Consider the following 14,070-nt stretch of genomic DNA (forward strand, 5'->3'; position numbering starts at 1 on the left):
CAAGTCTGGATACTGAATCAGAGAAGGAAAGAGGAAACAGATAATGAACGAGGGGGTGAAGAATGACAGGAGGGCAGCAAATAGAAGGGAGAGAGAAAGAACCGAGTCTTAGGTGTTCTAGAGCCCAGCTGCACTTCAAAGGGCAACATCATATGGGACTCGATTCATCCGCTCCAGGAGATGGGAGAGGGTGTTCCGCGGCTGAAGCCCTAGACATGAGCCTGAATCTGGACCAGCTCGGGAAGTTCCCAGGAAGAGGAGAGGCTAGGGCAGACAGACAGGATCACTACTCAGGGTCGAAATCCGTGCTTCCACGCCCACGCTCAGTCGACTCGTCTCTTCAAAGCAGAGAGAAAGCAGAGGAAATAAGGGTGGGGAGAGGCTGGTACCTGCCTGGGGGCGAGGTGGTGTGGAGGGGCCACTAATGCCGAAAGTGGCCAAGGAGAGAGGCGCCCCACCGCAGAAGGCCTGGGGGACGCTGGAAGTGGCTGGAGGCTGGGCCCAGAGTCGAAGGAAGGATTCAGGGTTGAGTGGAAGCTGGCGGAGAGTGAAGGAGCACAGGGAACCGGAGGGGTTGGGGAGATTCTGGCTGCGGATGGCCAGAGGGTGGGGACCACACAGAGGGTGTGTGTTAGAGCGGAAGAATTACCCTGGCTAAGTCGTACCTGTAGTTTTCTATTTCCTAGTCCCAGAAGTTGCAGCATCAGAGGTTGATGGGTGAAGAACAAATCTTCGAAGGGTAGTTAGAAGGAGAGAACAGTGGCAGGATGTGGAGAGGGGCGGACGCGCGGGCGACGGCGCGAATATGGGCTAAAGGAAGGGCGCAGGACACTAAGTTGGCTCCACGAAAGCCTTCATCCACTCTCCGCCTGGCTGCTTTCCGAAGTGCCAGCCCTGCGAAAGGGGCATCGCTGCTGAGCCTAGCCAGGGCTGGCCACTTTGAGATGGGAGGTAGGAAAGAGGGGCGGGAGCCAAGGCCGAAGGGGCGGACACGGGGTGGCGTCTAGCTCTCCATAAAGGGGCGACGAGGGCCGCGCTCTCTTCTGCGCTGGCAGCGGCCACCAGCGGGGAACAGGGCGCAATGTCCGTTCGCTGCCAGGAGAGTCCGGTGCTGGCAGGCAGCGCCACTTTGGCCGTCCTGGGGGCACTGGTTGTGTGCCTCGCGGAGCCCGCCGGCTACGGGAAGTACACGGAGAGCCGGATGCCCGTGGCTACCCGCCTGTCCGCGCGCGCCGCCTGGTTCCTGCAGGAGCTGCCCTCCTTCGCGGTGCCCGCGGGGATCCTCGCCGGGCAGCCCCGCTCTCTCTTCGGCCAGCCTGCGACTGTGCTTCTGGGCCTCTTCTGCGCACATTACTTCCACAGGTAGCATAGCGTTTTCCCTTGAGGGTGCGGAGCGCAGCGCACTGCCAGGCTCCCGGCGTCCAGGAGCGCAGCGCGCGGCGCGAGCCGCTGCAAGGAACGCGGAGTGCGGCGCGAGGGGAGCACCTGGCCGGGCCGGGGCTGCGGGCCAGACGCGGGCTAGGGGAGGAGCGATCGCGGGCAGACGCCGCCTTCACTCTCCATGGCCCCGCGCGCGTCTCGGGTCCGCTTCGAATCCTTGGCCTGCTCCGGGGAAAGCGGTGGAGCAGGGCGGGAGGCAAGCTGGAAAGCCCAAGCTGGGCAGAGCTCTTGGCTCAGGTACCTCTCCAACTCCGCGCCGTCCCGCGTCACCTGTGGCGTCTTGCCCACCACCCCTTCTCGTTCTTCCTTCACTTTTCCTTTGCAGGGTGGGGGCGGGCTTGTTCTGAGATCTTGAGGGAGTCTAAGTATTGGCATCTCCCGAAGGAAACTAGGCTCAGAGGGACTGGATCAACGTATCTCCGCAGGGAGATGGGCAGACCCAGACCCTGGACTTAACGGTGAGAAAGAGAACGTGATGGGAACCCACTGACCTGAGCAGAGTCCCACTTCTCAGGAACCACCGAAAAGGGACTGCGCTCACCACCAACTCGTTGCAAGTTCCGCTGGCACTAAAGTGTGGATGGGTTGAAGTTAACTTAGAGCTCAAATGTTCTTCTGAATTAAAAATCCCAAATTCAGGAGAACTTTACCTTCTGCTCTGAGAAGGAAAGACAGGAAAGAAACCAAGGGCTTTCAAGATTCGGAGAATAGATGTTCAAAAGAGACTCCTAGGGGAAGAGAAGAGCTTAAGATTCAGTTGCCTACCATGCCTAGTCATTTACCGTCTGTCGTCCCATGTAGCCCCATAGTAACCTTGTGAGATATGTATTTACTGTGCCCACTTTATAGACAAAGGAACTGAGGCTGTGTAAGGTTAAGTGACTGAATGAAGATGATACAGCTAGTGCCCAGCCAAATTCAAATCTAAGCCTGTGAAACTCCATGGTTTAAGACTTTCCCACCATGTTAAGCAGGCGGATACTCTGCAAGGAGAAAACAGAATCCATGGACAGAAAAGTTGCCAAACCAAATCAAGAACTGGAACAGAGGCACAGCCTTATTTTGCATAGAGAATTTATGGGGTAAAAAAAATCAAGGAAATCTAGATTAGAAATTAGGGCAAAGAATTCCTCTGGAAGCTGAAAGGCATGATCCTCTCTCATAAGGATCATAAGGGAAAAGTGATGCCTCATTTTGGGAAAAGGAAGTGTAGAGAAACAAGTTTTAACCTCTCTTTCCATATAATCCTTTCTTATCTTCTGGATCTTTTTTATTGGTCAAGATTTAATATTTATGCAATTTTAACTGGATTCTCACTCTTTTAATAATTATTGCCAAGCAACCATTTCACAAATGGGTGTCCTTTCTGGAGCTATTTACTAACCATTTTATTTTATCCAGATTTAGGTGGTTTAATTTGCACAGAAAGAAGGATATTGGGTGTAGGAGATGAGACCAGCTTTTGATTTCACTGTTTTTGGAAAAGACATTTGACAGAAAAATGTGATTTTATCAGGCAATTACTTTTAACTTCTAAAACTACTGTCTATTAGCACCATAAACAATATTTTTATGAGTTCATTTCATCTTACAGTATTGATCAGTGCTTTCTGACACTCCTATTAACATAAGTTTTAGACTTGTTTTTAAAGCCAAAAGGTACTTTGGCTTAATAAATTATGACAAGTACATTTAAAAAACCAAGGAAGTAATTACTCATAAAATGAATATCAACATACTGTTCACCTTCTTCAGGGGAAAATTTAGAGGATTTGGGGATTGATTCTGCCTGGGGGAAAATTCCCCACAGAAAACACCACTCAGGGTGAGTGAGTTGTCCCTAAGGAATGAAGATGTGATGTTTGTCCACCATTCCCTTTGTGTGAACTCTTTCTTTGTGGCCACTGGACTGTTGAATCTATTATCATTTTGAGTGCTTACAAGGGGTTACGCTCTGTGCTAAACACTATGTGAGTTATCTACTAATCCTCATACCAGCCCATTGAGGAAGCACTATTATCACCCCCATTTTGCAGGTGGGAAACTGGGGCGAGAAAAGCTTAAATAACTTGCCCAAGGTCACAAAGTAACCAGGGAGCCAGGGTTCAGATCCAGGGAATCTGAATCCAGATCTCAGGCTCTTAGCTACCATGATAAACTGTTTTATATTTGTTCTTGCTGCCTTGTTCTTGCTTTTTAAAAACTATATTTAGGCTTAAAATTATTTTTTAATTATAAAAATAATGAATGTTTACTAAAGAAAAAATGAAAGTACAAAAGTAGAAAAATTCCCATAATTTCAACACTTAAGTACATTAATTGTTAATGTTTTGGAACATTTCCATCAAGGTTCTTTTTTTTTTTTTTCTTTATTGGGGTATAATTGCTTTACAATGGTGTGTTAGTTTCTGCTTTATAACAAAGTGAATCAGTTATACATATACATATGTTCCCATATCTCTTCCCTCTTGCGTCTCCCTCCATCAAGGTTCTAATTTTTCTTGGTCAGTTTTTATACATGCTTGCTATATTGAATATATGTAGGTTTTAGTTCGCTTGATTACTGTCTATAATAAATATTTTTCCACATTATCATAGAATCTTAGTAAATATCATCTTAGTGGCTGCTTGTTATTTCATCTAAAAACAATAATTTATCCATTAATCTGTAGTTTTTTGATAATTTTAATATTTTAAAAATATAATTTACATTAAATTGGACATTTAATTTGTCTTTCTATTTTGGCTAAATAAAGTTATGATGTACATTTTTGCACCTAAATTTTTTTCAGAAGTCATCACTATTCTCTTAGCCAGGATTCCCAGAAGTGGTTCAAAGTTATGAGCATTTTTGCCTTGAGGTTTTAGGAGTCATTAGGCTTGATAGTGAGGGCACATTAAGGAAAAAGCTCCAGGCTGCCTTGGCTTTACCCTGTGCTGTGTGTAGCTATGACACAGAGAATACGATGGAGGAACAGGGGTTCAGGAGAAAGCTGGCTCAGCTGTGGCTTAGACTCTTTTGCAAAATGTCCCTTGGGGGCTATTCAGAAAAGCAATATGTCCCATTGGATAGAAGGTGAAACTCTGCACTTTTCTGCATACAAGGGTGACATGCTAGAATGTGAGTCCCACAAGGGCAAGGATTTTTATCTCATTTGTTCATGGCTGTGTCCTCAGTGTATAGAAAAGTGCCAGTACATATTTGGTACTCACTAAAATTTGTTGAATGCATGAATGAACTCTACTTCTGACATCAGTACAGGCAGTCAGAATTGTGGGAGGGCTAGCAATTACTTAGGAATCATTGCTGAGATTGCATGGCTAGGTCAACTCAGATCATTCTCTTCCCTTCAGAATCTATTGTTGTGGATATTTGGTTGGTTTAGCTACATGAAAATGACTGCTGTGTAAGCATGTTGTCTAATCCCACATCTAGAGTTGTTTGAAGTCAGAGTTATCTCACCTCTTGTTGACCTTGACTACGGCCTGGAATGATCCTTTCCCCCCACTCTCTGATTCATCATTTTCTCAAGATGCCTTGGTGTCTCACGCAATGGTCATCACAACACCTATGCCTGTGGGAGCTTATGTTTTTTCAAGACCTGGGTGTGACCTTGGTATTTAGGTGAAAAAGAAAACTGTTTTCAAATAAAGGTGACTATTTTGTAAAAAGTTGCTGGCAGTGTGACCTTCCTTGATGCACATGCAGAAGCAGAGGGCAGTGCACACATTAGAGTCTGTTTGAATTTGGAAAGAACTTTCCTGGGGTTTTGATGCTGAAAATAGTGACATTTTCTATTCAGCCTAATAAAATGATGGATTAAATGGGAGGCCTTTTTTTTCTTTCTTTGAATTTTATTTTATTTATTTTTTTATACAGCAGGTTATTATTAGTTATCCATTTTATATATATCAGTGTATATATGTCAATCGCAATCTCCCAGTTCATCACACCACACCCCGCCCCCCCACCACTTTTCCCCCTTTGTGTCCATACATTTGTTCTCTACATCTGTGTCTCTATTTCTGCCCTGGAAACAGGTTCGTCTGTACCATTTTTCTAGGTTTCACATATATGCGTTAATATACGATATTTGTTTTTCTCTTTCTGATGTACTTCACTCTGTATGACAGTCTCTAGATCCATCCACGTCTCTACAAAATGAGCCAATTTCGTTCCTTTTTATGGCTGAGTAATATTCCATTTTATATATGTACCACATCTTCTTTTTTTTTTTTTTTGCGGTACGCGGACCTCTCACTGTTGTGGCCTCTCCCGTTGTGGAGCACAGGCTCTGGACACACAGGCTCAGCGGCCATGGCTCACGGGCCTAGCCGCTCTGCGGCATGTGGGATCTTCCCAGACCGGGGCACGAACCCGTGTCCCCTGCATCGGCAGGCGGACTCTCAACCACTGCACCACGAGGGAAGCCCCCACATCTTCTTTATCCATTTGTCCGTTGATGGGCATTTAGGTTGCTTCCATGACCTGGCTATTGTACGTGGTGCTGCAGTGAATATTGGTGTGCATGTGTCTTTTTGAATTATGGTTTTCTCTGAGTATATGCCCAGTAGTGGGTTTGCTGGGTGATATGGTACTTCTATTTTTAGTTATTTAAGGAACATCCATACTGTTCTACATACTGGCTGTATCAGTTTACATGCCTGCCAACAGTATAAGAGGGTTCCCTTTTCTCCACACCCTCTCCAGCATTTGTTGTCTGTAAATTTTCTGATGACGCCCATTCTAACTGGTGTGAGGTGAAAACTCATAGTTTTGACATGCATTTCTCTAATAATTAGTGATGTTGAGCAGCTTTTCATGTGCTTCTTGCCCATCTGTATATCTTCTTTGGAGAAATGTCTATTTAGGTCTTCTGCCCATTTTTGGATTGGGTTGTTTGTTTTCTTAATATTGAACTGCATGAGCTGTTTATATATTTTGGAGATTAATCCTTTGTCCGATGATTCATTTGCAAATATTTTCTCCCATTCTGAGGGTTGTCTTTTCGTCTTGTTTGTAGTTTCCTTTGCTTTATAAAAGCTTTTAAGTTTCATTAGGTCCCATTTGTTTATTTTTGTTTTTATTTCCATTACTCTAGGAGGCGGATCAAAAAAGATCTTGCTGTAATTTATGTCAAAGAGTGTTCTTCCTATATTTTCCTCTAAGAGTTTTATAGTGTCTGGTCTTACATTTAGGTCTCTAATCCATTTTGAGTTTATTTTTGTGTATGGTGTTAGGGAGTGTTCTAATTTCATTCTTTTATATGTAGCTGTCCAGTTTTCCCTGCACCACTTATTGAAGAGACTGTCTTTTGTCCATTGTATATCCTTGCCTCCTTTGTCATAGATTAGTTGACCATAGGTGTGTGGGTTTATCTCTGGGCTTTCTATCCTGTTCCATTGATCTATATTTCTGTTTTTTGTGTTGTGTACCATATTGTCTTGATTACTGTAGCTTTGTAGTATAGTCTGAAGTCAGGGAGTCTGATTCCTCCAGCTCCGTTTTATTCCCTCAAGACTGCATTGGCTATTTGGGGTCTTTTGTGTCTCCATACAAATTTTAAGATTTTTTTGTTCTAGTTCTGTAAAATATGCCTTTGGTAATTTGATAGGGATTGCATTGAATCTGTAGATTCCTTTGGATAGTATAGTCAGTTTCACAATATTGATTCTTCCAATGCAAAAACATGGTATATCTCTCCATCTGTTTCTATCATCTTTAATTTCTTTCAACAGTGTCTTATAGTTTTCTGTATACAGGTATTCTGTCTCCCTAGGTAGGTTTGTTCCTAGGTATTTTACTCTGTTTGTTGCAATGCTAAATGGGAGTGTTTCCTTAGTATCTCTTTCAGATTTTTCATTATTAGTATATAGGAATGCAAGGGATTTCTGTGCATTAATTTTGTATCCTGCAACTTTACCAGATGCATTGATTAGCTCTAGTAGTTTTCTGGTAGCATCGTTAGGATTCTCTATGTATAGTATCATGTCATCTGCAAACAGTAACAGTTTTACTTCTTTTCCAATTTGTATTAATTTATTTCTTTTTCTTCTCTGATTGCCGTGGCTAGGACTTCCAAAACTATGTTGAATAATAGTGGCAAGAGTGCACATCCTTATCTTGTTCCTGATCTTAGAGGAAATGCTTTCAGTTTTTCACCATTGAGAATGATGTTTGTTGTGGGTTTGTCGTATATGGCCTTTAATATGTTGAGGTAGGTTCCTTCTGTGCCCACTCTCTGGAGAGTTTTTATCATAAATGGGTGTTGAATTTTGTCAAAAGCTTTTTCTGCATTTATTGAGTTGATCATATGGTTTTTATTCTTCAATTTTTTAATATGGTGTATCACATTGATTGATTTGAGTATATTGAAGAATCCTTGCATCCCTGGGATAAAACCCACTTAATTGTGGTGTATGATCCTTTGAATGTGTTGTTGGATTCTGTTTGCTAGTATTTCGTTGATGATTTTTGCATCTGTATTCATCACTCAGTGATATTGGTTTGTAATTTTCTTTTTTTGTAGTATCTTTGTCTGGTTTTGGTATCAGGGTGATGGTGGCCTCGTACAATGAATTTGGGAGTGTTCCTTCCTCTGCAATTTTTTGGAAGAGTTAGAGCAGGATGGGTGTTAGCTCTTCTCTAAATGTTAGATAGAATTCACCTGTGAAGCCCTCTGGTCATGGACTTTTGTTTTTTGGAAGATTTTTAATCACAGTTTGAATTTCATTACTCGTGATTGGTCTGTTCATAATTTGTATTTCTTCCTGGTTCAGTCTTGGAAGGTTATACCTTTCTAACAATTTGTACGTTTCTTCCAGGTTGTCCATTTTATTGGCATAGAGTTGCTTGTAGTAGTCTCTTAGGTTGCTTTGTATTTCTGTGGTGTCTGTTGTAACTTCTCCTTTTTCATTTCTAATTTTATTGATTTGCGTCCTCTCCCTCTTTTTCTTGATGAATCTGGCTAATGGTTTATCAATTTTGTTTATCTTCTCAATGAACCAGCTTTTAGTTTTATTGATCTTTGCTATTGTTCTCTTTGTTTCTATTTCATTTATTTCTGCTCTGATCTTTATGATTTCTTTCCTTCTGCTAACTTTGGGTTTTCTTTGTTCTTCTTCCTCTAATTCCTTTAGGTGTAAGGTTAGATTATTTATTTGATATTTTTCTTGTTTCTTGAGGTAGGCTTGTAGAGCTATAAACTTCCCTTTAGAACTGCTTTTGCTCCATCCCATAGGTTTTGGATTGTCATGCTTTCATTGTCATTTGTCTCTAGGTATTTTTTGATTTCCTCTTTGATTTCTGTAGTGATCTCTTGGTTATTTAGTAACGTAGTGTTTAGCCTCCATGTGTTTTTGTTTTTTACGTTTTTTCCCCTGTAATTCATTTCTAATCTCATAGTGTTGTGGTCAGAAAAGATGCTTGATATGATTTCAATTTTCTTCAAGTTACTGAGGCTTGATTTGTGAACCAAGATGTGATCAATCCTGGAGAATGTTCCGTGCACACTTGAGAAGAAAGTGTAATCTGCTGTTTTTGGATGGAATGTCCTATAAATATTAAATCTATCTGGTCTATTGTGTCATTTAAAGCTTCTGTTTCCTTATTTATTTTCATTTTGGATCATCTGTCCATTGGTGTAAGTGAGGTGTTAAAAGTCCCCCACTATTATTGTGTTACTGTCGATTTCTTCTTTTACAGCTGTTAGCAGTTGCCTTATTTATTGATGTGCTCCTATGTTGGGTGCACATGTTTATAATTGTTAAACCTTCTTCTTGGATTGATCGCTTGATCATTATGTAGTGTCCTTCCTTGTCTCTTGTAACATTCTTTATTTTAAAGTCTATTTTATCTGATATGAGTATTGCTACTCCAGCTTTCTTTTGATTTCCATTTGCATGGAATATCTTTTTCCATCCCCTCACTTTCAGTCTGTATGTGTCCCTAGGTCTGAAGTGGGTCTCTTGTAGACAGCATATATATGGATCTTGTTTTTGTATCCATTCAGCCAGCCTGTGTCATTTGGTTGGAGCATTTTTCCATTCACGTTTAAGGTAATTATCAATATGTATGTTCCTATGACCATTTTCTTAATTGTTTTGGGTTTGTTTTTGTAGGTCCTTTTCTTCCCTTGTGTTTCCCACTTAGAGAAGTTCCTTTAGCATTTGTTGTAGAGCTGGTTTGGTGGTGCTGATTTCTCTTAGCTTTTGCTTGTCTGTAAAGCTTTTGATTTCTCCATCGAATCTGAATGAGATCCTTGCCGGGTGGAGTAATCTTGGTTATAGGTTCTTCCCTTTCATCAGTTTAAGTGTATCATGCCACTCCCTTCTGGCTTGTACAGTTTCTGCTGAGAAATCAGCTGTTAACCTTATGGGAGTTCCCTTGTATGTTATTTGTCGTTTTTCCCTTGCTGCTTTCAATAATTTTTCTTTGTCTTTAATTTTTGCCAAATTGATTACTATGTGTCTTGGAGTGTTTCTCCTTGGGTTTATCCTGTATGGGACTCGCTGTGCTTCCTGGACTTGGGTGGCTATTTCCTTTCCCATGTTAGGGAAGTTTTCGACTATAATCTCTTCAAATTTTTTCTCGGGTCCTTTGTCTCTCTCTTCTCCTTCTGGGACCCCTATAATGTGAATGCTTTTGCATTTAATGTTGTCCCAGAGGTTTCTTAGGCTGTCTTCACTTCTTTTCATTCTTTTTTCGTTATTCTGTTCTGCAGCAGTGAATTCCACCATTCTGTCTTCCAGGTCACTTATCCTTTCTTTTGCCTCAGTTATTCTGCTATTGATTCCTTCTAGTGTAGTTTTCATTTCAGTTATTGTATTGTTCATCTCTGTTTGTTTGTTCTTTAATTCTTCTAAGTCTTTGTTAAACATTTCTTGCATCTTCTCCATCTTTGCCTCTATTGTTTTTCCGAGGTCCTGGATCATCTTCACTATCATTATTCTGAATTCTTTTTCTGGAAGGTTGCCTATCTCTACTTCATTTAGTTGTTTTTCTGGGGTTTTATCTTGTTCCTTCATGTGGTATGTAGCCCTCTGCCTTTTCATCTTGTCTACCTTTCTGTGAATGTGGTTTTTGTTCCACAGGCTGTAGGATTGTAGTTCTTCTTGCTTCTGCTGTCTGTCCTCTGGTGGATGAGGCTATCTAAGAGGCTTATGCAGGTTTCCTGATGGGAGGGACTGGTGGTAGGTAGAGCTGGGTGTTGCTCTGGTGGGCAGAGCTCAGGAAAACTTTAATCCACTTGACTGCTGTTGGGTGGGGCTGGGTTCCCTCCCTGTTGGTTGTTTGGCCTGAGGCAACCCAACACTGGAGCCTACCTGGGCTCTTTGGTGGGGCTAGTGGCAGACTCTGGGAGGGCTCACACCAAGGAGTACTTCCCAGAACTTCTGCTGCCAGTGTCCTTGTCCCCAGGGTGAGCCACAGCCAACCCCCGCCTCTGCAGGAGACCCTGCAACACTCGCAGGTAGGTCTGGTTCAGTCTCCTATGGGGTCACTGCTCCTTCCCCTGGGTCCCGATGCGCACACTACTTTGTGTATGCCCTCCAAGGGTGCAGTCTGTTTCCCCCAGTCCTGTTGAAGTCCTGCAATCAAATCCCACTAGCCTTCAAAGTCTGATTCTCTAGGAATTCCTCCTCCTGTTGCTGGACCCCCAGGTTGGGACGCCTGACGTGGGGCTCAGAACCTTCACTCCAGTGGGTGGACTTCTGTGGTATAAGTGTTCTCCAGTTTGTGAGTCACCCACCCAGCCGTTATGGGATTTGATTTTGTTGTGATTGCGCCCCTCCTACCATCTTATTGTGGCTTCTCCTTTGTCTTTGGATGTGGGGTATCTTTTTTGGTGAGTTCCAGTGTCTTCATGTCGATGATTGCTCAGAAGTTAGTTGTGATTCCAGTGCTCTCCCAAGAGGGAGTGCACCTACGTCCTTCTACTCTGCCATCTTGAACCAATCTCTCAATAAGAGGCCTTTTTGCTCGAATGCTCAGTTCATTCTCCAGCACCATGAATTCTTCCCCATCCTTCAAGACTCAGATCGGGCATCACTTCCTCCAAGAAGGCTTCTCTGTGCCCTTTCTCCTTTTGTAAGTCAAGGTGTGGTTTTCATAGCAGCCAGTGTGGCCTTCCATGAGGCACTTCACACACTGGATCATAATTCTCTATTTTAAGGAAACGTCACACCTGTCTAGCCTCCTCATTTTATAGAAGCAGAGCACCACAAAGTTAAGACAATTAGGGGCAAAGAGGGCACTGGAACTTGAGTCTCATCAGGTGCCGTGTCAATGCTTCTCCAATCTCATAAGACCTGCAGATGTGTCAAATATTCAGAAGTAATCAAACCTCATGAAGGAAATTATTCATTGGCTGAGAATCAGGAGGATGATTAATACGGACATTGGAAACCACCTAGAAAAATCTCTCCTCTTACACACTGAGAAGGAAGTCCCAGGCAGAATAAACTGAATTCTTGTGGTCACTTATTCATGTGTTAAGGACATTCATGAGGCATAATTTGGATCAATTAAACTGGGGGTCAGCAAACTTTTTCTGTAGAAAAGCCAGATAGTAGCTGTTTTAGGCTTTGTCGTAATACAGTCTCTGTCACAACTACTCAACTCTGCTCTTGTAGCATGAAAACAGCACAGACAATTATGTAGACAAATGAGTGAGGTAATGTTCCAATAAAAGTTTATTTACAAAAACAGGTATTGGGCTGTATTTGGCCTGTGGGTCATAGTTTGCTAGCCTCTGCTTAAGAAAACCATGTGTGACATAGCTTTACATTCAGTGCTCTGGTAGTTCTATTATAAAATTTTGTTAAATCCTATAGTAAAGTATTGGGCATAGTCTAGAAAATCTGTGCTACATTTAAATAGGAATTTGTTAGTAAATCTGATTTTCTGTGAATTCCTGGGTTGTAAGTCCTTTATTTGATCCTTTGTGGGAAATAGTAGGACTCTTGGAGTTTACATTCTAAATGGGATGACATCATAAGCACATCTGAAACATATACAGCTATGTTTGCCAAAAATGTAAACAAGATTTAGAGATCTTGACCACTTTTACCACATTGAAGAAAGGTCCAACTTATTGCTCATTTTAAATCTAATTTAATGTCACTTAACAAACAAGATAAGGAAACAGTGATCCAAGCTGGTTAAGTGATGTGTATGAAGTTCCATGGTGAGGAAGGGGCAGAGTGGGGCTTGAACTTAGGTGTCCTAATTCTTTATCAGAGTTCCACATGCTCAGAACTGTGCTGGGTCCTAGGGGAGCACACAAAAGAAACACAAAGCTGGTGCTTGCCTTCCAGGAGAAAGGCAGGAAAACGCATCATAGTGTGTCTGACACTCTTTGTGGTGTGAAAGTTTGGTGGTGGTAATGTCAGTGTGAGAAGCTCAGGACAGGTGGGAAAATGCAAATTCAGGGACATGTGGGCCATGGTCCACAAGGGGGACCATGGTCATGCCACTGAACTTGCTGAGGTCTCTGGTGCCTGTCTGTGTTTGAGTGTGCATGGAAGAGTGGGCAGATGGGTGGGTGGGTTTTGAGGGAACCCAATAAATGGCACCCTTCTTCCCCCACCCAAGTTCATAATCAACTGAGAGACAGATCCAGGAATTAGGCAGCTAGAGACAAATTACTACCCTTATTAGTGGTAAAGCTGGTTTGGGGCAACATGGCTTCCATTTTGGATCCTAACACTGTCCCTCAGAAAAACTCAGCGACAACGATGGCTGAATACTATGGGCCTTACCCAGTGGTGCCTGTTCTGGAAAGATAGCAGAATGGAAGAAGGGCTGCGCTGCACACACCCCTTGAGGGGTCCTGCTTTCAAATTTACCAATTGGGTAATTTACTACTCCTTTCCTGAGGAGCAATGAGTGAGGGAGAGTGGAAAGGCAAGGAGGTATACTCAAATGAAAGGTCCTCGGCCAGCAGGAGGGAGAACATTAATGTTTTCTGTTACAAGATAGAATATGAAAGTTGTCTACATGTTGATTTTTGCCAGAGCCCGGCAACTTGGTTCTGGAATCTGGGGCACTTCCCTTTCTGCTTTTTGACTCCTTGCCACATATGGCAATGGAGACATTAAAGGCTGGACTCAAGATGTTTAAAAAGTTGCTGGGCTCAACCCAGCAGCCTTTAAGGAGACTCATCGTAGGAGCTCTAAATTTTAAAACCCTCTGAACCAGGGCCAACAGTGCAATTTGCCTTCCATTTGGTTATGGAAGGGGGGATATGGGAAGGAGAAACCAATATTTATTGAGCTCCAGGTGTTCCAGGAATTATGTTACGTGTTTTATATCAGTTATCTCATTTTATCCTTGAGACAATCGCTGTTATTAATGCAATTTCACAAATAACAGCACTCTGTCTGATTGCAGTGATTGGTGGGAGTGAGGGGGAGTGACGACTAAGCACTTAGCTGGTCCTCTAAAGATGGTCTATGTGGGTGGGAATGAGATGTTCAGTCAGGAAAAGGGGTCTGTTTGGTGACCTATGACTTAAAATTGCCCTGTGTGCCATATGTACTCCGTCTTAGAATACCTTTTTAATACCAAATATCTTTTGTTTCTTTTAACATTTTTATTGGAGTATAATTGCTTTACAATGGTGTGTTAGT

The 14,070-nt window shown here is 42.6% G+C and overlaps 1 protein-coding gene across 1 annotated transcript in view; it reads left to right on the plus strand.

The window, feature by feature from the left end:
• The first annotated feature begins 1,041 nt into the window (after positions 1–1,041).
• The window catches only part of SRD5A2 (steroid 5 alpha-reductase 2), a 64,050-nt gene continuing 51,021 nt past the window's right edge, over positions 1,042–14,070 (plus strand). Inside the window, exon 1 of the mRNA XM_029232536.1 lies at positions 1,042–1,362. Coding sequence (XP_029088369.1) covers positions 1,082–1,362 — 281 coding nt within the window. The 5' untranslated portion in view covers positions 1,042–1,081. The remainder of the gene's footprint in view (positions 1,363–14,070) is intronic.

Source organism: Monodon monoceros, unplaced genomic scaffold (genome assembly GCF_005190385.1).
Source record: "Monodon monoceros isolate NGI ecotype Baffin Bay Population unplaced genomic scaffold, NGI_Narwhal_1 Super_Scaffold_19, whole genome shotgun sequence".
NCBI classification, from domain to species: Eukaryota; Metazoa; Chordata; class Mammalia; order Artiodactyla; family Monodontidae; genus Monodon; species Monodon monoceros.